The 25,429-nt window shown below is 42.6% G+C and overlaps 1 protein-coding gene and 2 long non-coding RNA genes across 4 annotated transcripts in view; 2 read left to right on the top strand and 1 right to left on the bottom strand.

The window, feature by feature from the left end:
• Positions 1-52: 52 nt before the first annotated feature.
• LOC134625406 (uncharacterized) lies at positions 53-1,098 on the top strand. Its single transcript, XR_010093722.1, has 4 exons — positions 53-283; positions 382-471; positions 669-706; positions 850-1,098. It is a non-coding gene; the product is annotated as an uncharacterized LOC134625406 (long non-coding RNA).
• A 1,319-nt stretch (positions 1,099-2,417) lies between these two features.
• Positions 2,418-25,429, bottom strand: part of tex2 (testis expressed 2) — a 35,024-nt gene continuing 12,012 nt past the window's right edge. For both annotated transcript variants that reach the window (XM_063471777.1, XM_063471778.1), the window contains exons 3-13: positions 14,568-16,308; positions 13,509-13,709; positions 12,238-12,601; positions 11,317-11,612; positions 10,886-11,029; positions 10,659-10,758; positions 8,452-8,572; positions 7,723-7,845; positions 7,215-7,424; positions 6,578-6,698; positions 2,418-4,308 (exon numbers count right to left, since the gene is read on the bottom strand). In XM_063471777.1, the coding sequence (XP_063327847.1) occupies positions 4,162-4,308; positions 6,578-6,698; positions 7,215-7,424; positions 7,723-7,845; positions 8,452-8,572; positions 10,659-10,758; positions 10,886-11,029; positions 11,317-11,612; positions 12,238-12,601; positions 13,509-13,709; positions 14,568-16,286 (3,546 nt within the window). In that variant the 5' untranslated portion in view covers positions 16,287-16,308 and the 3' untranslated portion in view covers positions 2,418-4,161. The remainder of the gene's footprint in view (positions 4,309-6,577; positions 6,699-7,214; positions 7,425-7,722; positions 7,846-8,451; positions 8,573-10,658; positions 10,759-10,885; positions 11,030-11,316; positions 11,613-12,237; positions 12,602-13,508; positions 13,710-14,567; positions 16,309-25,429) is intronic.
• Positions 11,881-12,596, top strand: LOC134626201 (uncharacterized). Its single transcript, XR_010093812.1, has 3 exons — positions 11,881-12,124; positions 12,249-12,377; positions 12,487-12,596. It is a non-coding gene; the product is annotated as an uncharacterized LOC134626201 (long non-coding RNA).

Here is a 25,429-nt window from a genome sequence, read left to right on the forward strand (position 1 = left end):
ACGGACACCGGATGTGGTATAAAATAGATCCGGGGGACATTTTCTACAGCGGTCTGCGAAGAGTGTGGGAAGCATGCTTTTCAGTGTTGGGCAAGCGAACAGCGGCATGGTCGTGTTTAATTTGGCTATGAAATTTTATTCATGTATATGTTGTAGTTATTATTATTGCAGCTGACTGCCAGTGCATATATGATGGGGAGGTGTAAAGTTAGAGGACTGAAAGCAATGACTGCGCGTTTGAGCAGCGGGACTTGACTAGGCCGCATGAGAAAAGAAAACGAAGGTAAGAATTTATTTAAAAAATTCCAAAAAAATAAATAAAAATACAACCCCCTTGAGTTCCCATCAGTAACCAGGTATTTTGGTCTCTTTGTGAAATAGGATGGTGATTACTCTGGTGGATGTTTTCTGCACTTCACCACGTGGACAGGGTGGTGTCATACAGTCTCATGGAGGACGGCCAGCAGTGAGGTATGAAGTCAGAAATATGAAGTACAGAAAATGTGTTTTCCCTTTGGTTCATGGATGATGAGTTTTCGTGCGTTAGACTTCTGATCTGAAAATGAAGTCAGAATTGAAATCTGAGTTGACTCACTAACACAGGTCAGGATTTGTAATCAAGCAATCACATGCACTTAAGCTTTTTTTTTTTATCATTTTCTGTACAGGGGTCTTCAGTGTGACTGGATGTTCAGGATAATGGCCGGTAAGTAATTTGAGTGTAATCCAAAATGATTGTAACTGATAAGTCTTCTGATAAATTTGAAGACATTATTGATCTGCCCCCCTCAAAAAAAGATCTTTATAAACAGCTTGTTAACAACTGAGCTTATTTGTTTTCTTCTTCAGGGACCAGCCTGTGATGCTCAAGAAGTGGACCCAGGCTTGAAGTTGCAGTGTCTCAGATAAACATATTCTCTTTTTTTTTCATCTTTGTTTTTATTTTATGTTCTATTTCTATTGTATATATTAATCGACATCTGCGGGTGGAGAGCAAAGAAAGAATTTCATTGCACAGAGAAATGCCCTTTCTCTTGTGACGCATGACAATAAACACTTTGAATCTTGAATCTTTAAAAAGAATAAAGCATTTTTCTACAAACCAACAATGTTGTTTTTGTTATTTTTAACTTATTTCTGGGCACTCCTCTGAACCTGGCTGGCCATTTCCGTGGCCACTCAAAGGTCGAGAGCAGTGCAAGATCAAGTCATGTCTTGTCATAACTGGGGTTTCTTGGCTTTTATTTCACCAAGTCTCTCTTTTAAAGCAAGACACAGACTCGAGATGTTCAGGTATAGTGTTCTCAAAGTGCATAAGCTGCACATGTGATGGAGTTTAACATCTGTCTGTGGTGTCAGCACATCTGTTAGCATTAACACTTAATTTGACAGCACAAGTCAGATGTTTTAAAAAAAAAATATATAGCCTGTTAAATAGTGGATATTTTAGTCTAGCGAATGTACATCCACACACACTATTTTTATATTGTGAAGTGTTGTCTTTCATACTGCACGTCCTTGATTCCTCTCCCCCCAGATGAGAGCGGACGAGGCTAGGAAAAACTGGTTAACAAAAATAAGATGCCACTTATGACATGGGACAGCGGCATCATGTCATAAGTGGCTGTTATAGCCACTATATTTATTTATTTATAATTGGAAATGCTAAAGTGCATAAAGTTCATTTGTTGAATATCTTCAAGTCCAACTCTCAGCAGGCTTCATATCATCCAGTGATGTGCTACCACTACTTGACGTGTATAAACACTTCCACAAATGACACCTGTGCAACGTCTCCCCACAGATTTGTTTCGAGAGTTGAGAGAACTCTCAGCAGGTCAAACTGCTCAGTTTCCAGGTCACGAGTGGGAACACAGAGACCAGTCCAGCCTTGCATTGTCTAATTTTGTGGGTTGTAGCCTGTGGATTGTGCTTAGCTAACATGAGTGGCACCCTGTGTGGTCTTCTGCTGCAGTAGCCCATCTGCTTCAAGGTTTGTTGGGTGTGTAATTAGAGGGTGCTCTTCTGCATACTTTAGTCATAACAAGTGGTTATTTGAGTACTGTTGCCTTCCAATCAGCTGAAAGCATTCTTCCCGTTCTCCTCTCACATCAGTAAAGCGTTTTTCACTGAATAGTTTCTCTTTTGGAACATTCCCTGTTACCTTAATAGATGATTGTGTGGGAAAATCCCAGTAGATACCAGCCCATCTGGCATTAACAACCATGCCAAGTCAGTTAAAACACCTTTCTTCTCCATTCTGGTGTATCTCATCTTGATACGCCTCAACTCACTGAATTGGCGCCTTGTGATTGAACAGGCGTACCTTATGAAGCGAAACAGCATATAAATGCATGTCTTCTGACGAGAATCTGGCTCCGGCTTTTTATTCCTCATCTCTTCTGTCAGAACAGCAAATCCATACATATTCTTTCCGAGCAAAAAGATTTTATTGATCCACAATGATCAGAAACGTAACATTCTGCGACATTACTGAACACAACAGCAATGTTTGATATTGTCATCACTTGTGCAAATAAACAACACCGAGACGTGAAAAACCAAAATGGGCATGTCTTAACAGACACAGTAATGGCACAAAGACTTTTTTTCCCCTTTTCCTATTCTCAACTGATGCAAGAAACATGGCGGCTCACTATGGAGGAATGTTTAATTTACTTTAAAGGCACTTTCTGCCTCATACACTTGCCAACACACATGTCTGAACATATAAAGTAAAAGTCACCTGTAAAGCAGGGCGTCTTGGCAGATTACAAAGATCCTGTAGTTCTAGTGTATGTCATGTTTTTCTTTAATGTGTACAACAGTAGACAGCATTTAAAAAAAGGAAATCAATAAATAATTCAACAGAAACGGAGCATTCATTAGCTGGATGTCTGCTGAGAGCATTAAATAATATGGCTAATATCCAGTATGTTATTGATTTAAAATAAAACAGCAAGAGTGGATGTCCCCGCTCTTTAAACTACACATTTCTGAGCTTATGTGTTTCCATTTAAACTAAAAGTGTTTCAGTCTCCTGCTCATTAAAATCACTCCCTGCAGATTATTTTTCTCCATCTTCTGAATTTCTGTTTACCTCATATACAACCCTCTGGTTTCTTTCTTTAAACCACACTGAAAGATTGCTTTGGCAATAAAAAATAGAAAATTATTACTTTTTGTCGACTCTGAAAATAACACGAAAAGAGCGCTTGAACCATGTTGCTTAGAAGCACGTTTTTAGTGAATGAGCTATTCCATTGCACAGCTAGGGAGCTGCATTCCTATGTATACATTCAATAGACCTAGGCAATGTTTTGCTGCTGCGTTTGCAGATGTACTTCAATTCACACGACCCCTCTGAAGCCCGTTTTAGCTGTAAGTCCTATGACACAGGTAAAAAGCATAATGACAGTCCTTCATTCTAAACAGGCCCGGTGTCTTTTATGGACACAGAGCCGTTGATTGGTTTGCATATAGGTGCCAGGCAGCCGGCACAGGCAGCAGTGTGAGTGGTTGATAAATGTGTCTCGACATCCCTGTGAAACGTGTAATCACAGATGCTGGGGTTTTCGGCGAAATCGCCTGCGAATTTAAAGGAATATTCTGTCAGGTGTTTGCTCGCTCAGATATACACAATCTTCATTTAGTGGCCTCAGGAGTTCTCAAAGAGTTATAGTAACAATAAACCAGTCAATTAGAAACGTCACATAAAAGGTTTACACTGTACAACTATCACGTTTGGGGCAGCTGTACATCACAGGTATTATGGTTCCTCTGGTTGGATCGGATGGCTATTTGTCAATCCACCATGACACGCACACACACACACACACTTGTTAAACAGTTTAACCATGTCCCGAAAAAAAGTAATTTCATCAGAGTGAATCATAATATTTGATGTCACACTAAAACTGTGTGAATGGTCGACAGTCTGTGAGTCACTGTCCTCTTCTGTTTGCTTTTAGTAGCCAGATATGAGTAGATTTCAGATCGTTTTGAAGCGTGGACTTCATGGACCGGTGCGACAGCAGGACTGGAGTACGGGTAAAAATACCAGGAAGCCGACCGAGCCCACTGCTGGAGCTGTGATCTCTGAGAGGGGGCGGGGGCACGGCGATAAAAAGCTTGTCATTGAACACCTCGACCAGCGTGCCTTCACATGTCAGAGACATCAGATTCGGGTTCTGGATCCTTCAAGGCATCATTTGTCACAGTAAACAAGTTGGCATTTGAACGCGTATCCATGGCAGAGTGCATTATGGGTAGCCACACATCATCCATGTTTGGCATCACAAATATTTTCTGTAAAATGATGAAAAAAAACAAGGATTAGCAATAAATATGGTGGAGGACAGTGAAGCATGCTTACTCGAAAACCACTGTGAGAGACTATTAGAGGAACAGAACCTATAAATTCTAGTTTTGTCATCAAAAATATACAAAATGAAAACAAAAATAAAGTTTCAAACTATCTCTTTTAACAAGAAAGCAACAAAGCAACCCTGTATTGTTATGTCTGAAACCCAATAAAGCCTGAGTCCAGCGTTTGTTGAAAGCCAGATGTAAACACTTGCTCACAAATGACAACAGTGTGCACCGCAGCGCTATATTTTACTAGAAGCATTGTGGAGGGGGCCAAAACGTAATTACAGCCCCTGAGGAGGAGGCAGAGATAAATGTTGATGTGTGGTAAACCTGACAGGGACAATTTGCTGCGGTAGTTTGCAGAGGTGCTCTTTGTCCTTGGTGAGTAAACTTTGAGCTTCTCAGCCATGCCAATGGTAGACTTTCAAACGGTACATCAGTTGATAAATACCACAGGATATGACATCATGCACTAAATGCACCCATGTTACAAAAAACGTTAGGGTGCTGTGTTAAACGTAAAAACAGATTTCAGTGATTTGGAGGTTATTTTTAACTATATTCAATTGAAAAATAGCACAATGTATTAACAACATATTGGATTTAAACCCATGGGTTAAAACTTTCTGTTTGGATCTACATGTTCCTCGCATGCACACATGGGTGGTAATTCTAAATAGGCCAAAGGTATTTTACATAAAGAACATTGGTTTAAGGCTTGGCCAACTCCAGGCCTCGAGGGCCGGTGTCCTGCAAGTTTTAGATCTCACCCTGGGTCTACACACCTGAATCAAATGATTAGTTCATTACCAGGCCTCTGGAGAACTTCAAGACATGTTGAGGAGGTCATTTATCCATTCAAATCAGCTGTGATGGATCAAGGACACATCTAAAACCTGCAGGAAACCGGGCCTCGAGGCCTGGGTTTGGACACCACTGGTTTAAGGTGTATTCGGATGTGCTAAATACATAAAATGTCCATTCTTCAGTTCCCAAACAGAGAGTGTCAAATTCAAACTGAACACTCACCAGCCACTTCATTACACCTTGCTAGTACTGGGTTGGACCCGGTTTTTACCTTCAGATCTAACTTAATTCATGGCACAGAATCAATAAGGTGCTGGAAACATTCCTCAGACTTTGGTCCATATTGACATCACAGCATCACACAGTTGCTTCAGATTTATCGGCTGCACATCAATGATGAGAATCTCCCATTCTAACATTTCCAAAAGGTTCCCTATTAAACTGAGATCTGGTGACTCTGGAGGCCATTTGAACATGATCGCTGTGTGTTCAAGAACACAGTTTTAAGATGATTTGAGCTTTGTGGCATGGTGCATTAACATGGTGGAAACAGCCATCAGAAGATGGGTCCACTGTGGTAACAAAGGGGTGGATGTGGTCAGCAACTAGAACCAGAACTAGCCTAAAGCCCAACAACCTGAATCATTAATACAACACAAGACAGATCCATGTCAAATTCTGATTCTAATGATCATTGCAACAGATATCAAGAATCGTCAGACCAGGTAACATTTTTCCAATCTTCTGTTGTCAAATTTTTCAAATTGTAGCCTCACTTTGCTGTTCTTATCTGACCACACTGGCACCCAGTGTGGTCTTCTGCTGCTGTAGTCCATCTGTATGTAGAGATGCCTTTCTGCATATCTTGGGTGTAATGAGTGCTTATTTGAGGTACTCTTGCCCTTAAAACAGTCTAGCAATTCTCTTCTGACCTTTTACATTAACAAGGCATTTTCATCCACACAACTGTTGCTCACTGAATATTTTTCTTTCTTTTCTGACCATTCTCTGTAAACCATAGAGACGGCTGTGTGGGGAAATCCCAGTAGATCAGCAGTTTCTGAAATATTCAGACCAGCCCGTCTGGCATCAACTACTATACCACATTCACTTACGTCACCTTACTTCCCCATTCTGATGCTCAGTTTGAACTTCATCAAGTTGTCTTAACCATGCCTACATGTCTTAATGTATTTGCTTGTTGCCATGTGATTGGCTGATTAGATATCTGCAATAATGAACAGTTCAGCAGGTATAGTGAATGAAGTGACCAGCGAATGTAAATTTAAAACCATGCGATTCCTCATTTTTAACAACTGAACTTGCAAATGGACAATAAGTAGACTTTATTATGACTTAAGATTAGATTTCACCGGTGCTTGTTTCTCTCAGTGTATACCTGGAACTCCTGATCCAGTTTCTTCTCAATCCACTCTGTTACATGCACCAGCGTCACCTCCCTTTCACCGAGTTTGGGCCGTGCTTTGAGCTCCAGGTGAGGCGGACTCCGAAAACCATACCTGACAGCCAAAAGGAGAAGTTTGTGATAATCGTGTTGAATTTTCAGACCAGCTTCATGAAACAGATGTCGACTGATGGGTTTTTCCTTTAATGACTGCTTCATTTCAATTAAAAAAAAAATACATATTAGCAGGATTTAGGGAGGAAAAAGGTAAAAACACGGAGGGAAACATGCAAAACATATATAGCATGCAACAGAAACAGATTTTTCTATATGTTGTTTTAATTATATTTTTCTTAGCACCTATTTAGTGGCGCAAATAAAGACGTTCATATTAATTAAGCCAAACATAAATCAGTGTGTATTTAAAGCTTTAATGTTCCACATCTTTAATGGAAAACACACCTTTGTGCCCTCATTTCTTAGATGTGATTAAACATTTTTATTCTCTCATCACTTGCTTGTGTTGTTTTTTTTGCCCAGCAGAGGGTGCAGTGCTATAATCTCAAGCCGTTCACATAGATTGTGACATACCAACTCCATCCTGCAATTTTCCATATCCTCCTAAACATACCATATCCTGTCTGTGGGGGGAGGTGGGATGTTGACAGCCAGAGTCCCGCGGCACTCTTGCACCTCTACGGTGAGCAACAAGGGCGTGTTGGATACTTCCTCCATCTTCTTCTTGATGAACTCCGTCTCTGTGGCTTTCTGGAAGTACTTCGACTTGGCTATCTTGTCCACAAAGCGCATGATCTTGCTGGGTCTGTGGCCTCCCACATAACTACGTGAGTCGATGATGGAAACAGAGGAGGAGGGGAGGCAAGGAGTGAGTCAGGTTCATAATTAATTCATAACGGCATCTCTTGCTACTCAGCACCCACTATCGAGGGGCTATGTGTGCAAGTGACCGGGTGCTACATTAAATCATCAGCGAGCTTTCAAATATGTATGTCTGAGTGGGTGGCTGGTTGGATAGAAAAAGGAAAAATGTTCTGTTTCAGAACCTCAGTACGAATCTTATTCTGCTCATTTTCAATTCAGAGGTGCATTAATGTTGTTAGAAAGAGACATTTGCTCACCCCTCTCCTCCAGGCAGAACAGGTTTGTCACTGAGGAGTTCTGGAGGATCCTCCTCGTCCGATGAACCGGCACTAGACGATTCCTCGTCACTGTCTGCCAGACAGTATGTCCGTGGCCTTGACCTGTCACGCACACATAAACAAGCACTCATGTTGTAAAGTCAGGCCCCAGTGGCTTTGCAAAGAGCCCTTATCAATCACTATTAATTCCCATTAAATGTATCCCAGGAACTACTTCTCCACCAATCTCACTCAAAAAAAGATCCAATAACCCAAATGGGTAACAAAATGTATTGTTTCAGGGACAGCGACTGTAGGCATCCAATTCCCAAACTCGCCAGTTTACTGGACAAATCCATAGTGGTTAGCATCCACAGGAAGGATTAGTATATAAAGAGAAAGAGGGAAGAGGCAACACAACAAAAGGGGAGGAACTGTGAAAAACGCATGTGACAACTAATATGGCTCTAAAAATGCAAATGCACCCGATTACCATCCGACTCAGAGCTGGTTTTCTTTAGCAGAAAATCGAATCCTTCACACATTTTATTTTGGCACTGTCACTGAGAATGAGACAATAAGAAAAAAAAACAAACACGGAGGAATCAGGACAAGCTGTGGAGGACGACTAAAATCTGGAAGCCTTCTTAAAAACAAAATAAAATCAGACCGAGCTTCATTAGCTCCATTATTCTGCTTAAAAGAAGAAATGCACTTTTAAAGCCTCACCAATCTTTCCCATGTTCTCCAAGGCCCTCGCCCTCCTTTCCCAAACGGGCCAAGTTCATCTTGGTCTCCAGCGTCATGAGGAAAGAGCCCGTGTAGGAGACCTCCAGATCAAACCACAAACCTGAGAAAAAAACATAAAGACTTATGATGTTTTTTATACCAAACCCATGCCTGCTGACATCCTCGTCAATAGCATAAGGAAAATCAATAACAACCTAATGATTTGTGTTTAATTGTTGCAAGGTTAACTCTAGTGCTCATCTACCTAAAAAAAGGTCACCTATCAGGAAGCAGTTCTTTATTAAGCTACTTCCTGTTTACACATCCCACTCCTCAGTGGGCGGCAGGAGAATTATTCAGATTACGATCCCCCTGCTGTTTGCACAGTGAACGTCTGCAGCCGGTAACTGACGTTTATTATCCCCTCTGTCTGTCCCCCTCCCTTCTCTTCACTTTCCCTCTCCCTGTAAATGCTCATTGATTCGTACAGTCTGTGTGACAGCAGTGCCAGAGAGAAGCTACATGACAGCAGCAAGGCACATCATGGAAGACAGTGTCTCATTGTCTAGCACGAGACAAACAGCAGGAAGAGACCGTCTGGATTTTCTCATTAAATTTGAAGGAGTCAACACATCTCTACCACAAACAGATGTAGAACCGGGAAACATATCACAGCAATCCTGCATTAGATATTCCTTTAAATCGCTCTCATTGTCATACATATAGTGTGGTGAATTTGCCTCCACATTAATAATTTCCATTTGTGCAGCATGTGCATGACCAAGCAACTGCAAAAGTGACGTTTCAGCCCAACTCTCCTCTGAGCTAATTATGAAATGTCTGCATGCTAAGATGGTTAAAATGGTTCTGTGCATACACTAATGTCAAGAATGTTATACCCACTTGTTTCTTATAAGCCTCTAGCTCATTTTCACATCTTTGCACAACTGACAAACATCAAAGTTTGTGTGTATTGTGCGGTTATCGAAGCACAGTGTAAACATTGTCAATCAAGCCATGTCTCCCCATAAATAAGGCATTGAGAAGCTGCCTTTCCCTCAATTTTACCATCATCACACAAGAGAAGAAATCACAAGCGTGTTCAGTTCATGCAGGATGAAAGTGCACATTTCATCATCGGCGAATGATGCTTTGTTAGTATATATCTGAGGATATATAGGTTCAGACAGAACACATTTGTGAGCTCTGCAGACACCCTGTAAATGTAGCTCCAACAACTGAACAACAAGAATCTTTAGACCTAAGATCAAGAAAAGCTGAATGTTCTTAATCTGAAATTGATAAACAAAAATTTAAATACGGCGGCTCCTCGTTACATTTACATTCACTGGGCACTTTATGAGGTACACCTTGCTAGTTGGACCCCCTTTTGCCTTCAGAAGGGTCTTAATTCTTCATGAGACAGATTCAAAAAGGTCCTGGAAACATTCCTCACAGATTTTGGTTTCAAAGGTGCTCTAGAGATCTTGAGCTCTGGTGACTGTGGAGGCCATTTGAATCCAGTGAAGTCTTCAGCATTCAACATTTTTCTTCTGTTGTCCAATTTTGGTGAGCTCATGTCAATTATAGCCTTAGCTACAGCAGGTCATCTTGACCATGTCTACATGCTTAAATGCACTAAGTTGCTGCCATGTCATTGGCTAATGAGGCATTCGACCAGTTGAACAATACCTAACAAAATGGCTAGCAAGTGTATAATCATCATATTTTAAGAAATGACAATTTTTTTTTAAAAAACACCCCAAATGACTGAAGCTTTTGACAATCTCTTTTTTGCCTAAAAACCAGCTGGCGCAGTTGGAATTAATACACATCTCTGCTCTGTTTCTGTGTCAAACTAGTCCCTTTGCTCAGGCTCAAGGCAGGCTGGGTGAGTCAGTGTTTCAGTAATGGATGAGGGGGAGCCAAGACATGAAAGTTTAGTTACTGTGGCTTAATAGCACAAACATGCAGAAAGGCTAGACTCCAGAGGAGAGAAGGACAGAGCGTTGGAGGGTAGGGGGTTATGGCTTAATCTAGCGAGAAGAGGAATAAGATGGAGATATGGTATGAAAGGTGAAGAAGACGGGTTGGGGAAAAGACAGAATTAATAAGTGGCTCGAGTAAGATAAAAATAAGAAATCTTGAAAGCACCCACAAAAATGTAAAAAAAAAAATAACACACCTAATGTAATTTCTCTTCCTACCTTGGTGGTCCACTGAAGGTTTGGAGGCACGGAGGATCTTAGGAATGGAGAAGCCCATGTCTAGCTCTGTCAGAGTCAGCTCATTCATAACATATGGCAGCTAAAAGACAACATGTACAAAAAAAGATACAAATACAGCCAACGCAAAGACAAATCTCTATCTCTTGAAGAAATCTTCTTGCATTTGAATATTACTAACTATAGCTACTGCTACTACTACTACTCACCCTGATCTTACTGAGCTTCATTTGGATCTTTTTGGAGACTACATTGGCCCAATATTTCTCTCCCAGGAAGTCCCAGAATATCCTTCCCAGAAATGCATTTACCCAGGCCTCAGGCTCCGCAGTCTCCTCTGAACTCCTACGCAGCTAAAGGACACACATACATGTATGAATGGCAGTTTTGAATATCTATAATCATTTTGTGCATCAAGCTTGAGCTTGATATATTGAGTTTGCTCCCAGCAACCCTTCAGTGAGATTCACTGAGTTGCCAGTGGTTCGGAGCTCTCTGGGGTAACTTCAGGTGACAACAGACTGATTTAGTTGATATTGTGGTTTAGATGTGCAGACCCCAGGGGGGGCTTTTGATAGATGCCCACTTTGGATGACTCTCTTTTTCTATTCAGCTTGACATGCATCCATCTGTCTCCTACCTTTTTGGTAGTCTGGGGGCTGCTATCCGGGCTGTTCCCAGCGCTGTCAGTGGCAGTCGGGCTTCTAGGCGGCACCTGGGGACTCACGTATTTGGCCATGTAGACATTATAGTCCAACAGCATCTTCTGCTTCAAGCCTGCAGTAGAGCCACAGGAGAGAGCGGCGGTGGTCTCTCTGTGACGAGACTGAGACTGAGACAGCTCCTCCAGGCTTCCCCGGCTGCTGCTCCTGCTGTCAGCCTCCAGGCCTCCGACAGATTGAATGCTGCTACTGCGACTGTGGGAGGGTAAGAAGGCTACAAATGGAAGGAAGGAAATGTGGGATGTGAAGGGGGTGTTTTAACACAATTACGCTTGAACACGGAACATTTTTAGTGATTCCAGATTTGTATACAATAATAATAAATGCTCAAAATTTAATTAGCCTTAGATAGCTGTCAGCTATTTTTGTATTCCTTTCTCACAGTAGACTGCAGCACTCTGAATTAGCATGCTATACACTGCTTTCCAGTAATCCAGCCCTACCTTTACTACCTTTATCTCCTGACCCACACAATTTTGGCATTTCTCTTTGTATAAGGCCTCCTCCGCACAGGCTTACATCCCACTGTGGAAAGTGATGCTATAATACGCTGATGCTCTGTGCTTGTAATCCTGCTGACCCACCACACTCATCGGTTCACTTAGTTGAGGGGATTGGCAGTCCCTAAGCTGGGGCTTATGCACAGATCTGATTGCTGCGCAGTTGCCTACTTAATAGAACGGCTATTCTGACATCGAGGAGTGGCGCGTGTCTGTGCAAATACAGGTGTGTAAAAAAAAAAGAAAGAAAGAACATGGATAACAAATGCTTTACGTGTGTGTCTGTGTGTGTTTGCACCTTGATCTGGGAGAGTGTGCATAGCTGAGTCTGAAGCTCACCATTCTTGCAGATGCTAGGCAGACTGCCACCTCTCCCCTCTGATTTCATTCGGGATGCTAGAAGAAATCTACGGAACCACTCTTCCTTTTCCCGACCTGTCCTCCCGAAAAGGTAGATAGTCAGATCCCCGCCTCCAAAGGTTGGTTTTTTGGGTTCCTCTGCTGACGCTGATCCTTCTGCCTTCTCGCCCTTGTCCGTTTTATCCACCTTCTCACTCTGAACTGTCGATTTTTCCTCCCCCACTTCAGGCCTCTCTCCCTGGGCCTTGGACATGAAGTCATCCTGCTTGGCCAGCTCAATGCAAATGGGGTATTTCTTGTTCCAAACTCTCTTCCTAGCCAGGCTCTGAGGCATCAGGTATATCTGTGGGGTATAAAGACTGACTTCACTAAATCAATCTCATGAACACGAGTGATTTCTTTATTTCTGTATTGGTGTTTCTAGGGCAACAGAATGATTATAAAGAAAAAAAAGTGTTCACATTTTTATGCGGCAGATTGATACCTGAGGGTATGAGTGGAAACAACTGGTGGCAATAAATGTAAGAATATGCCTGTTTTCTGTTGATAAGTAACCAAGATTTGGCACCATTCAGGGCTGGAAAGGTTCATGTACTTCTGCTTTTGTTTTTGCTATAGGCCAACAATTCTCTAATACAGACAGCAGCATTTCATTCATCCCTGTGGTTGTAATGGGTTGGAGCGGTATTGGATATCAGATTCCTCAAAACAATAACACCATGAGCAGAAATTGGACCTTCAGGGATGCTCTTCCAGTACGAGTGTCTGAATAAACTACACACTAAGTATCTACAATAATAACTGAGAAAGGGCACTTTAGGAAACCAGAGAAGAAGAGTAGGTTAAGGGTGCATGATGAAACCTTTTGCTCTGTGATACACTGACATGAGAAATGTCAGTTGTGCCTTGAGATATGCAAAACTGTTGAATCAGCGTGCTAGTACACAAGATACACAACTGTGTATATAAGGTCAGTGACCTGTGATATTCACTCTATGTTTACACACAGTGTACGAGTCACAAGCTGTGATTGTCACTGAGCATGACCTATTAGCGAGCGTGCAGTCGGGCAAAGGCAAATGTGACGGGACGTGTGCTCGATGTCACTATATGTTAAGCTTATCATCAAGCACAGTAATACACTGAGGAGACGCACACACACTTAACACATTAATTTCCCCCTCGTCTTTGAGTGGTGTTAGCAAAAATCTCTCTTTCCATGACCAAAAGGCTTGTTTAAGCCACCGCACCTTGCTGTCAGTTAGGTCGTAGATCTTCTGGCTGATGTAAGTGACGTCAGGTTTAGGCTCATTGTGTGTGGCACGGCGGGAGATGTTCCGGTTGGGCTTGGACAGACGCAGGACGGAGCCCTCTAGACGGACGTAAACAGAGTGGGTCAGGGTGGCGTGGTACGTCTCCGGGTCATAGCTGTGGATCTCATTCATCCAGCCCTGCGAGAGAGAAGCAGAAGACTTTTCAGCTACAACGAATTAAAACTCGAGTCACCTCTCAAGACTTTTGCACAGTCTTTTATACATATCAGATTTTCAGTTTAAAACCAGAGAATTAATTTGCTCAAATTAGTAACCTCCTGAGATAAAAAATGAAACCATCATTAAAGTGCCAAAAAACGCAGTTTATTGAATCTCCACTATGTATCACATACCATTGATTTAAAAAGACATTCTTGCTTAAAATTTATGCAACACAGCAAAAGATAAAGTGGGGCATCTGAGTCTTTGTGTATTCCCAAAGAAAGACAAGTATGAAGAAAAAGACAAAGCTTGTTGGACCGCTTCCCCACACTTGTGTGCCCGAGGGGCCGTCGTTCATCTGCCTGTATCATGTTCTGCAGAGCTCCTCTTTTTGGAACAGCTGTGGCCTCTAGCCATCAGGCTATCCTGTGCAACAGCTTGGTACCCACTAAGGCACAAACACATACACATGCTTGCATAACTCTGTCAAATTACTAAAGATTTCTCTTCTGATTTTCTGAGGTTACTCGAGAATAAGGAGCAAACGGTGGTGCTGTCATTAAAATGTTTCGCCTAAAGAAAAACTGGAGCCATCACTGGAGAAGAAGTGTAACACAACCTTGTGATTCCCCAAGAGGCTGCACAGATTGAATTCTCATCCAAACTCCTACCTTTTTGTTCCCAAAGGGCACTCTGTTAACAAAGGCAATTCAACTGAAATAACAGAGTAGAAACATATAGTCTTCTTCAGAGTAAGGACAAACTGAACATAGGCACCACACTTGGGAAAACTAATCACAAGTTTACTTTTGAAGTCACATGTTTTGCCTTTACCTTGAATATCCCTGGTTCCTTGATATCCAGCTGGGCCACATTCCATTGCTCTATCCTTCGCCTCCTTTTTCTGCTCGCTGATGAGGAGGGCTGAGGGGATGACAGCCAAAGCACGAGCAAGGCCAACGCGAACCCCGCTATTATCCCGTGCACTACTGAGCATACACAGGGTGGCACAGGAAGGACCAAATACCAATACACCAACTGTGTTAAAATAATGAGGCCAGTCACGGGTAAGGTCTCGGCCTCCTCTTCGGCTCTCTCTTCCTCTGGATCGAGCTCACTACACAAACCAGTGCTACCAGTATGGGGTTGCCGGGACCCAGAACGATCACCGTCCGGTGTCTCTGTGTCAGTACATAACTCAAAGTCTTCGCTGTACAGCTCACAGAAGTCCTCGTCTTCCTGTCGAGCTACCAGGGCGGACATTGAACAGCGGCCCAGAGTGAGAGAGGGAGATTTGTGGAGGGCAGAAGATGAGGCCTGGGTGAGGGCTGGCGCGAGTGACGGGAAAGAGAAAAAACCTGACTCTGGGCCCTTAGCTGTGGGGGTTTCTTCCTCGTCTTCTCCTTCTGCCCCTTCCTCTTCTTTGATGCTGTAGTTGTTGCCACCTTCTCCGTGTCCATTTACCGCCGTTACTCCGCTGAGCTCCGACGCGCTGGAGGACAGCGATTTGGCACGATAAGCAGCACTTCCAGCAGACCCCGTACCAGACTCATCCCCCATTATCTTACTAAAAAGCTGCAGAGGGTCTGACATCACTTCCGATAGCCGCCGCTTGGTATCCTCTATCTTGGCCTCCACCTCTTGGACTTTGAAGAAGGACCTACCATCTGGAGACATGATTGGGGAGGAGGGGGCTGTTTTAGAGTCTCCACCTGCTTGAGTGACGATGACAGGACTGGAGGATAAACGGGGTTGGGAGAACTGTTTGAAGAGTTGCATGTTGCGAGGTGGAGGCCGATGGGATGGCTGTATTTGCTGATGCTGAAGAGGCCCTTCCGAATGGTCAGCCTTGGAAGTGTCTGTGGACAGAGACTTAACAAAAGACTTCATTAAGTGTCGATGACGTGCGTGGGTTGGTGCTACGGTGGAAAGTGAAGGGACAGTTTCTCGAGACTCAACGTCATTGGACAAAGACCTAACCAGACTAAGAAAAGGCTTGGAGGATGACAGTGCTGCAGACTTGCATGGTGAAGAGGAGCTGGAGCTTGCGGGCGAGGGATTGACCGGGAGCCGTTCAGACGGCCAGGAGGAGCTGGCAGGAGGATTGGAGGAGAGGGTGGATGTGGGATTAATAGTCAAGGCAGGAGAGTGTGTGTGTGGCTGAGGGTCTGAGGGCTGCACAGATAAGGTGGTAGATAAAACTGGGAGAACAGCAGGTCCCAAGGGGGTGTCTGCACCAGCAGATTCAAACAGCAGTTCCTCTTTTGCTTCCAAGCCTGTAGCAACACACCGGTCATCAGCTGCTGAAGCTGGACCTTGAAGCCCCCCTGTACCATCGAGGACAGACTTGTCTTTAACAGATCCAGCGGGTATCCCAAAGAGCTCCTCTTCCTCATCGTCTTCCTCTTTCCCCAGAGCAGAGAAGTGTATGGTGATGGTGTCGCGAGAGTGGGAACGCTGGACCTGCAGCTTGGGTCCGGGGGTGTGACGAGGGGGAGGAGTGGCAGCATGCTGGCCACTTCCCCTGCTGCTGCCGCCCTGACTGCTCATCATCACCCTGCACAGGGCTCACGGCCTGGGGGGAGAAACACAGAGACAGTGGGAACACGTGGTTAATAAAAAAACAATGAAGCAATAGTGCATCAGTGCAGGGGGGAGGGAGGCTGTAGTGTTTGTAGTACAAATTGGCAATTCGATTTAATCAGTGATTTCAAACCAGACGTATAAGTACCCTGAGGGCCACTTCTGCAGTAGCCAGGGGATAGGTGGGAAGATGAGATCAACCAATGGGGAAAAAATTACATTGCAATTTAATTACAGAATTGAGCAGGCCTGAACAAAATGGTCTGAGCAGAAAACTACTGGAAGCAATCGATAAGCAGTAGAAAACTGACACCCATAGAGAATGACACCCAAGTAGATAAAAGTATAGATTAAATTATTAAATTTGCTACCCAGCAGCACAAAATACATTAATGGCTAAACATGATGGATAAACATTTCAAGATTTTTACTATGCATCATGAAATTATTGGTTTCTAACTGCCCTCAACTGATAAATGGTAAGCTAAAGAAGTGTCTACCCAGTTAAACTGACTGAACAAATTCCTGCACGAGGTGCTGTTGATGAAAGAGTTCTCGAGTTCATGTGACAACTGCAGAGACCCCCACAAGCTCTAAATGCACTCCTTGTACACACAGTACTTGAGACAGAAAAGAACAGCCTTGCAGCTTTCTGTTCACCCTAATGTGAGTGGACTGGACAGGTATGTCTATGTTCCCCAACCCATTAGCTCTCATTATGTAAGGTTGTAGCCGGAAGACCAAATTGCTCTCAGGCCAAGCCTCTATCTCTCTCCCGCTCTGTCTTACAAGCACCCAGTCACTCATCCCACTATGGCAACGTGATTAATGGGTTACTTCAGAGCTCACAAGTCTCAAGAAGAAGGGCCATCAACATTTCAGCTGTGTTTAACTCCACCCTCCAAAGGGGGAAGAATGCAGCGGGTTAAATACTGAAAAGAGGTGAAAATGAGAACGGATCAAAAGAAGGAGCACTCCAAGAGCTCAAACCTCCCCCAAGCCGGCTCACTCTCTGTTTTTCATGAGATTTCTTTTTAAAAATTGAAGTTTGCAGTACAATAAAAATAAAGCATTACAGGTAAGCAAAGTTCAAACATGACATGATATTTGGATGCAAACTAAAACGTGATGTTTAGAATCCACATATACCAGTATGACTTCCTGAATGTTGCCAATACAAACAAAAGGCAGCAGCATTTTAGGACCAGTTTTAAAGATAAGAGATTTTATAAAGGGTTGACCTTATTTGACCTTAAAAAAAGACATAAACATTCACATGACAAGAAAAAACCCCCACTTTCCCTCACCAATTTAAAACAATATAAGGGTCATAATCAGTGGCGGTCCTAGCCTGTTTGGCGCCCTGGGCGAACACTACCTCTGCCCCCCCCACACACACACACACACACACACACACACACACACATACACATACATAAAAAACATATAAAGGATTTTACATTAACATAAAACTGTTGTCGAAATTCACCAGAGAAACACACACACACACGAAGAGAGGGAGAGTATGCATTGTATGCAAACGGCTACTAAACAGCCATCATAATTCGTCATACAATGAGAACAGGACAAATCAACAATTGACAATGACTAATTAATATTAAAATTTGTAACATAATGTGTTGTTTGGAGTTTAGTCTGTTACTGTTACTATTTTTACCATTTCTTCTTGGAGCAACTGTAACCCACATAATTTACTTAGGGATTAATGAAGTATTCTGATTCTGATTTTGATTGTTTCAAGATGACCTGCCATTATCCAATGACACATCTGCTTACCTGTATCTTTTGCTCGTTTCTCCTCCTCTTCTTTTCTATTTTTTCTAAACTGAGCACCTGATGGCTTTGAACTTTTCTTGTCCATCTTCCATTGGTTTTAATTTTGGACTCCAGTATGAACCAGTATGGATTTCACACAACCCAGGATTCAAATCATGAATACATAATGATCTTGGATTTACAACATTATGAACCCCTTTCCACGGGTTGTGTGTGAGACATTAAATCATCAAAATATAAAATATAAATTTTAAATTGTTATTGATCCCTTTACCCCTGGTCCTAAAGTGTATATTTATTTTCTTACTCTTCTTATATTTATTGTTTGTTTACTTGCGCTGCTGTAACTGGAGCCTCGTCGTCTCGTCTCTCTATATACTGGACTGTATGTAGCGGAGATGACAATAAAGTTTACTTTGACTTCAACAGCGAGCAGGCGCACCGAGGGCTCTCGAGCTCACTTTTCGCATATAGAATTTCGAAAAAACAGCGTTGCAAATTATAAGTCTGTATCATAATGTCTGGTGTTTTCGTGTTTGTTGGTTTGTTTTTATTTTGCGAGTTGGTTATTAGATGCTGCTCCAGCCGGTCAGAGAATCCCCCGCCGCCCCGCCCTCTCCTCCCTGTGCCGCAAGCAGCAGGCACACCTCGCAAACGGAGGGCGCCCTTACTCCCAGCAAATGGGCGATACTAAACCGATCGGTGCCTATGCCACTCCCAATATGTCGGGGCAGCATGAGTACGAGCAATTTTTTTTTTTTTTTTTTTTTGCCGATGCCCGTGATGCCGCCCCCCATGCCGCCCCGGGCAACCGCCCGTGTCGCCCGTATCAAAAACCGCTACTGGTCATAATGACAGCACAAAGTGGCCGTTCAGCTGAAGCGATCACAGAAACAAGGCGTCTTTTGTGTAGTCGACACAGTGGAACCGCAGTCGTTCATCATGCAATGATTTCACTGAATGAGGCCTCGCATCGTTATTCAGTTATTGTGCTTGTTTATTCTTCCACATCTCCCATATTGGTACCTCATCCTTGGTTAGCATGATCAAACAGTCAGAGCACACATATGTGCAAACATGCTGTTTGTGCACACAGCACCATGCAGCCTCTTTAGTGTTGGGGCTTTCAGCTGGTTGATAAAAAAATAAAATAAAAAAAGGTCTGTAATGGAAGAAGGAGGGATGGGAGAGGGACAACATAGCAGTTAGCTTGTGTGATTGTCTGCATTTCTGAGAAAGCCTCGGTGCCCCTTAGGGGCTCTCTGGTTGGCACTGTATCTCCAGAGATTGCATTTGCCGGGATGGAATAACAGAGCGTTTGACTTTCCCAGCCAGCCATTCACTTGGTTGAGCTACAATAGGTTTTGTGTGTGTCATTTTCAGTATATGCGTGTGTGCTGTTGGTTCTGCCATAGTAAGTGCTAGGGGCAGAGCAGATCGAATAAAAACAACAAAAAAAGGACAGATACAGGGAAAAAAAGAGCAACATAAAGAAGAAAGATGAAAGGCCACAGGGGGTCTGTGGAAGCAGCAGACGACCTTTCAGAGACAAGCTTTTGAAGCAGAATTCACTTAAAGACAGCAGAACGGCAAGGACGGAGAGAGAAAACAGGGAGGACGAAAAAGATGAGGGGAAGTGGATGAGAGTGAGAGGAGAGCATGGAGAGGAGACAAATAAGTGGGGAGACGGAGTCATGGAGATGGAAGAGGTTGTTGTTGTCATCAGAGCCTGAAGGACGAATTAAAGCATTATGGAGGCTGACAAGGTGAGCAGGGAGCAACGTTTCCAAGTTTTCTCAGAGTCAGGTTTTAGCAAGGTGCAGCCAAAAGACAAAAGAATAAAAATAAAAAAATAATCGCACACTGAATCGATGCAAAACATAGCACGCTTGCACGCACCTACACATTTTAAGGTATTGTTCTCCTCTGTAGACGTAAGATTTGCTGTTAAGATGAGTGCTATTCAGGTTCACACCAACACTGTGTTTGCTGACACACCCACAGTTTCGGGTACTTCCTGTCATCAAAACTCCACTGCCATTAAACGCCTTGCGTGTGTTTGTTTTAGCCACTACTGTGAGAGGAGAGGAGATGAGAGGAGACTGGCATGGAGACGAGACTCATCCAATTAATCAAAGCAAGCATGGCCTCTCTAATCAGCTCAAGCCAGCCCTATGGAGACTTCAGAGAAAGGGAGGGAGGTTAAAAGCAGCAAGGTAACATAATGACATAAGAGGCTGAACAGGCTACAGGGCAACAAGCATGTCAGCACAGGGCACAGGGCACAGCGGCCCGCGTAAAAGGTGTTCAATGACGACTTCTACATAAAGCAATGTTTTTGTAATGTAGAGTCTGCTAATCATTATTATACACAAAAACATCCTTGTCCAAAACCAACATCCTGCTTCAATTCAAAGTGCATCTACTCCACAGAAATTCTCTCCTATCCACTATTGGACACAGAACGGGAACATGAGAAGGAATATTAATGGAAGTGGGCTGCTAAAGGAAAGATGGGAATTTTAGTCAACACTAGATTTTTAGGGCCAGTACCAAGTTGTTGTTGTTTCCTAGTTAATCCCAACCTATTAAGTGCATCCCTGTAATTAAATAACAAGGTGACTGGCGGGTGTTCAGGACAGCCAGGCGTGACCTCGCCTAAAGTCTGCAAAGTTCATTTCCGCAAAGAAATTTTACCTTTAGATAAACAAACAGAAAAGAAAAGAAATAAAAGCAGGCGTGCAGGAGTGACGTGAGCCCACTGGGTGAAAATGGTTGCGAGAGGAGAACAGAGAGAACATCAAAAGAAGAAGCGAGTCAGCGAGGGGACTGAAAGGGGAGGGCGACGGCGGGAAGATAAATCGAGTGAGACAGAGAGATCGGAGATGAACGCAGGGTGCAGGGCGGGGGAGGGGGGTGATGGCGCAATTGATTGTCACTAACAACCGAGATACACAGAGGCCTCACTCACTAACGAGTGCACGCACAATCACACTCTGTGGACTTGTGATGCGCACAGTTGCCTGGATGAGTAGGGTGCAAGCAAACCGAGACAAAGGGGAGAATAGTCTGAGCAGCTAAAGCCAGCAGAGGGAGAGAAATAGAAAAAGACACAAAGGTCGAGGAGGCTTTGTCGCCGAGCACACTATAGGCTGAAGAGTCACACAAAAGCTCAGAGCAGGTAAACACACGACGCACCTTGTTTCATGCTCTGCTGCTCGCTCTGAGGAGAACGCAGGTCCCAGTCATCACGGGCACCCTGGCCCTATTACGCAAACTGTACTGGACTTTGTTTGCTTACATACAGCATATTGTACAGAGGGCGAGTCAGAGCGTGTCAGCTGGGGGAGAATCCAAACATTTCCCACCGTGACCTAAATCAGAAGAGTCGAACGCAAATGAAGAGAGGTCATCACGATCATAGACCAACACGAAAGCCGGACTACGCCCGCTTTTATTTGCCACATCAGCCAAGGAGTCCCTGATCTGACTCTCACAGTGAAGAAGCAACACAAGCAGTTCTTAAAATAGCTCTGCGAGGCAGTGGAGGTGTTGTCCCCCAACACCAGACTGGCCGTTTACAGCGCACAGATGGGAGACTAAAAAGGATAGTGGGTAGAGATGGTTTTAAGCATTAGTGTTTGTATAATAGTATATTCAACAGACAAAGACAAGATTTAAAATCGCTACTAAATGACATGAACTTTTGTGACAATATTCCATATCTGGCATACAACAAGTAAGATTTATTAAGTGCTTTTCGTAGACAGGCAGTCACAAAGCACTGTGCACAAAGGTTAAAATAAAGAAAACATTAAGTAATAAAACAGACAATATAAATAATGCAAATTCAAAACAATTCAAAAGTGTTGATTAACAGAAGGCCTGTTTAAATAATAAAGTTTTTAACTGCTTTTTAAAGGATTCCACAGAGTCAGCCAAACGTAGTTGTGGAGGTAGACTGTTCCACAGCCTTGGTGCCACAGACTGAAAGGCTCTGTCCCCTTTCGTCTTCAGTCGTGTACGGGGAACAACCAACAAACTCTGAGCCTGTGAGCAAAGACAACGAGCAGCAGTGTATTTTATAAGAAGCTTGGATAAATAATCTGGGGCCTGGCCATGTAGTGCTCTGTATGTTAAAACAAGAATTTTAAAACGAATTCTAAAATCTATTGGGCGCCAATGTAAAGCATATAAAATGGGAGTAAAGTGAGCACGCTTGCTAGAACGAGTTAGTAGCCTGGCCGCTGCATTTTATATAGCTTGGAGGCGAGAAAGAGATGATTTATCCAAGCTGGTAAACAGGGCATTACAATAATCTAAACGCGATGACACAAATGCATGAACAATTTTTTCTAATTCAGCTGAGGAAACCATATGTCGGAGTTTAGAGATGTTCCTTAAATGAAAGAAGCGGGAACGAGACAAAGACTTTACATGTGAGTCCAGGCCCAGAGAAGAGTCAAATATTACTCCAAGATTTCGAATATTTGACTTGGCAGAAGGACAGAAAGAGGCAAGAACCTGACTGATTTTAGAATGTAGTTCAGAAGGAGCTACAATCATGGTCTCAGTTTTATTTTTGTTTAAAACAAGGTAATTGTTAGAAAGCCAATCAGAGATCTGAGTTAAACACTGGACTAGGGTGGACAGCCTTTCCAGATGGTGAGGCTTAAAGGACATATGCAGCTGAATGTCATCGGCATAGAAATTATAAGAGATGTCGCTAAAAGATTGAATAATGCTAGTTAAAGGAAGAATATAAAAAGAGAATAATAATGGACCCAAAACTGAGCCCTGTGGAACCCCACAGGTCAGGGTGGCAATGTTAGAGGTAAACCTGTCAGTCCTAACAGAAAAGGTCCTGTCTGATAAGTAGGAAGAAAACCAGTCTAAGGCAGATCCAGATATGCCAGCCAAAACCTTCAACCTGTTAAGTAGGATTTTATGGTCAATGGTATCAAAGGCTGCACTGAGGTCAAGCAAAATAATCACAGAACAATCCCCTGCATCAGAAGCCATTAATAAATCATTATAGACCCTTAAGAGAGCGGTCTCAGCGGAGTGCTGCTTTTGAAAGCCAGACTGAAAAGGGTCAAAAATCTGTAATCTGCATAGTAAGGACCTGAACTAATTTTCTACAATTTTTTCCAGTAATTTACTTAAAAATGGCAATTTTGAAATAGGCTGGTAATTACTGGTAGAGCTAGGATCTAGATTCTGTTTTTTCAATGGAGGAGTTACCTCAGCATGTTTAAAATAAGATGAAACACAGCCTTGCCTCAGTGAACTGTTGATAATGGATAGCAATGCGGGATCAGTGCTGGTGAGAGTCCCAGACAGGACAGAGGGAGGCAATATATCTAAAGAGCATGATGAGGATTTCATTTTACCTATTACTGTAATTAAGTCATTAAGTGTGATTGGAGAAAAGGAAGTAAATGACCCAAAACACCAAGGGGCGTCTTCATAAGGGGAGGCACATGAGATTTTGGATCTCAGGTCCATCACCTTATTTACAAAGTGATGTAGAAAAGTATTACAATCTTCGTCAGAAAGTAATATAGCAAGCTGAGTTGGAGGAGAAACAATACTGTTGATGGTATCAAACAGAATTCTTGGGTTATTCTTATGACGATTTATAAGATTATTGAAATAAGAGGATCTAGCCTCTTTCATGGACTCGTTATATAAGTGAAGAAGATCTTTGAAGTGCTCATGATAGACAACCAGACCAGTGGACTTCCAGAGACGCTCTGCTTTTCGACAGGAGCGTCGAAGACCACGAGACTGATTATTTAACCAGGGTGTGCGGGAACTAACAGAGCAATGCCTAGTTTTAAAAGGAGCAACCTGATTGAGAATGGCAAGACAGTGGTCATTAAAAGAGTTATTATGGAGCTCAACATCATCAAAAGAAGTCTTAAAATCAAAAAGGGAAGAAAATTTAGAAATAACAGAGTCATCAATAAAGCACCTGCGCCTAATAAAACCTTGGGGAAGAGACTCTGAGTTGACAGACACATTAAAAGAGACTGACTTATGGTCGCTAAAAACAACATCATTTAAATTCACATGGTCAAGGAAAATGCCATAAGTGAAGACCAAGTCCAGAGTATGCCCAGCAGTGTGAGTAGGGCCTGATACATGCTGAACAAAATTAAAAGAGTCCATGATGCTCAGGAACTCCTTAGTGGTACTATTTGATGAGTCTTCTGCATGAATGTTGAAGTCTCCAACAATGATGACCTTGCCCAGTTTAGTAGTGGAAGTTAAAAGTTCTTGCAAGTCTGCCAGAAAAGATGCAGCAGACCCAGGTGGACGATAAATTAAGATACCGTACAGGTGCTGATCTCTTCCAATTTTTATCATGATCATCTCGAAAGAATTGTAACAGCTCGAAGAGATCATCTGGCATAAAAATGTCTTTTTAAAAATTACAGCTGTTCCACCTCCTTGTCGAGATATCCGAGGTGCACAGAGAAATGAACAGTCTGCAGGACAAAGCTCTAAAAGATGTGAGACTTCATTCTCACGCTGCCACGTCTCAGAGATAAACATAAAATCAAGCATCTCTGCACAGAACAAGTCATTTAAAATATAAGACTTGTTGGCAATTGAGCGGGCATTAATTAGCATCACCTCTGTAAAGAGCTGCGATAATGTCTTGTAGTTCCTGCAGTGTGGCTTATCGTGAGTTGGTTACTTACCAAGAACATGACTTTTTTTTGTTCTTTTTCGAAGTGTTTCGAATGGCTCTTTTAAAGATGCAAATAAGGAATTAGACTTTTAAATGTATGCTAATTTCACAGGTTTTAAAAACAGAAATCTGAATAATGGCTGAAGCTAGATTCAGAATTCGTGCTTCAATTTGTCAACATTAGAGGTTTTTTTAGAGAGGGGATTATATCTTTATTTATTATTCAGAAAAATCCCAAATTATTGTCAGCAGCCAGGAAAAAAAAATCAATTTTTGATATGCGAACAAACCCTTCGGTAAATCTGTAAAGTAAATGACGGCAAATTTATTTTGGGCTCGGTGTGTTAAAAAAAAAAAAAAGGAGAAAATGGGCTTTAATGTGTTTTTCACATTTTGTATTTTGCATTGCAAGTTTTCTCAAATGTATTCTTTAAATATGTGTTAACCAAACTCTTATTTGCATATGCATTCATCAGCCTCTCTGTTAAAGTGCTTGCTGATGCAAATATGTAATCAGCCCATCACATGGCAGCAGCTCAACACATTTAAGAATACAGACATGGTCTAGACCTTTAGCTTTAGTTCAAACATCAGAATGGGGAAGAAAGGCTATTTA

The sequence above is a fragment of the Pelmatolapia mariae genome, linkage group LG4 (genome assembly GCF_036321145.2).
Source record: "Pelmatolapia mariae isolate MD_Pm_ZW linkage group LG4, Pm_UMD_F_2, whole genome shotgun sequence".
Classification (NCBI taxonomy): domain Eukaryota; kingdom Metazoa; phylum Chordata; class Actinopteri; order Cichliformes; family Cichlidae; genus Pelmatolapia; species Pelmatolapia mariae.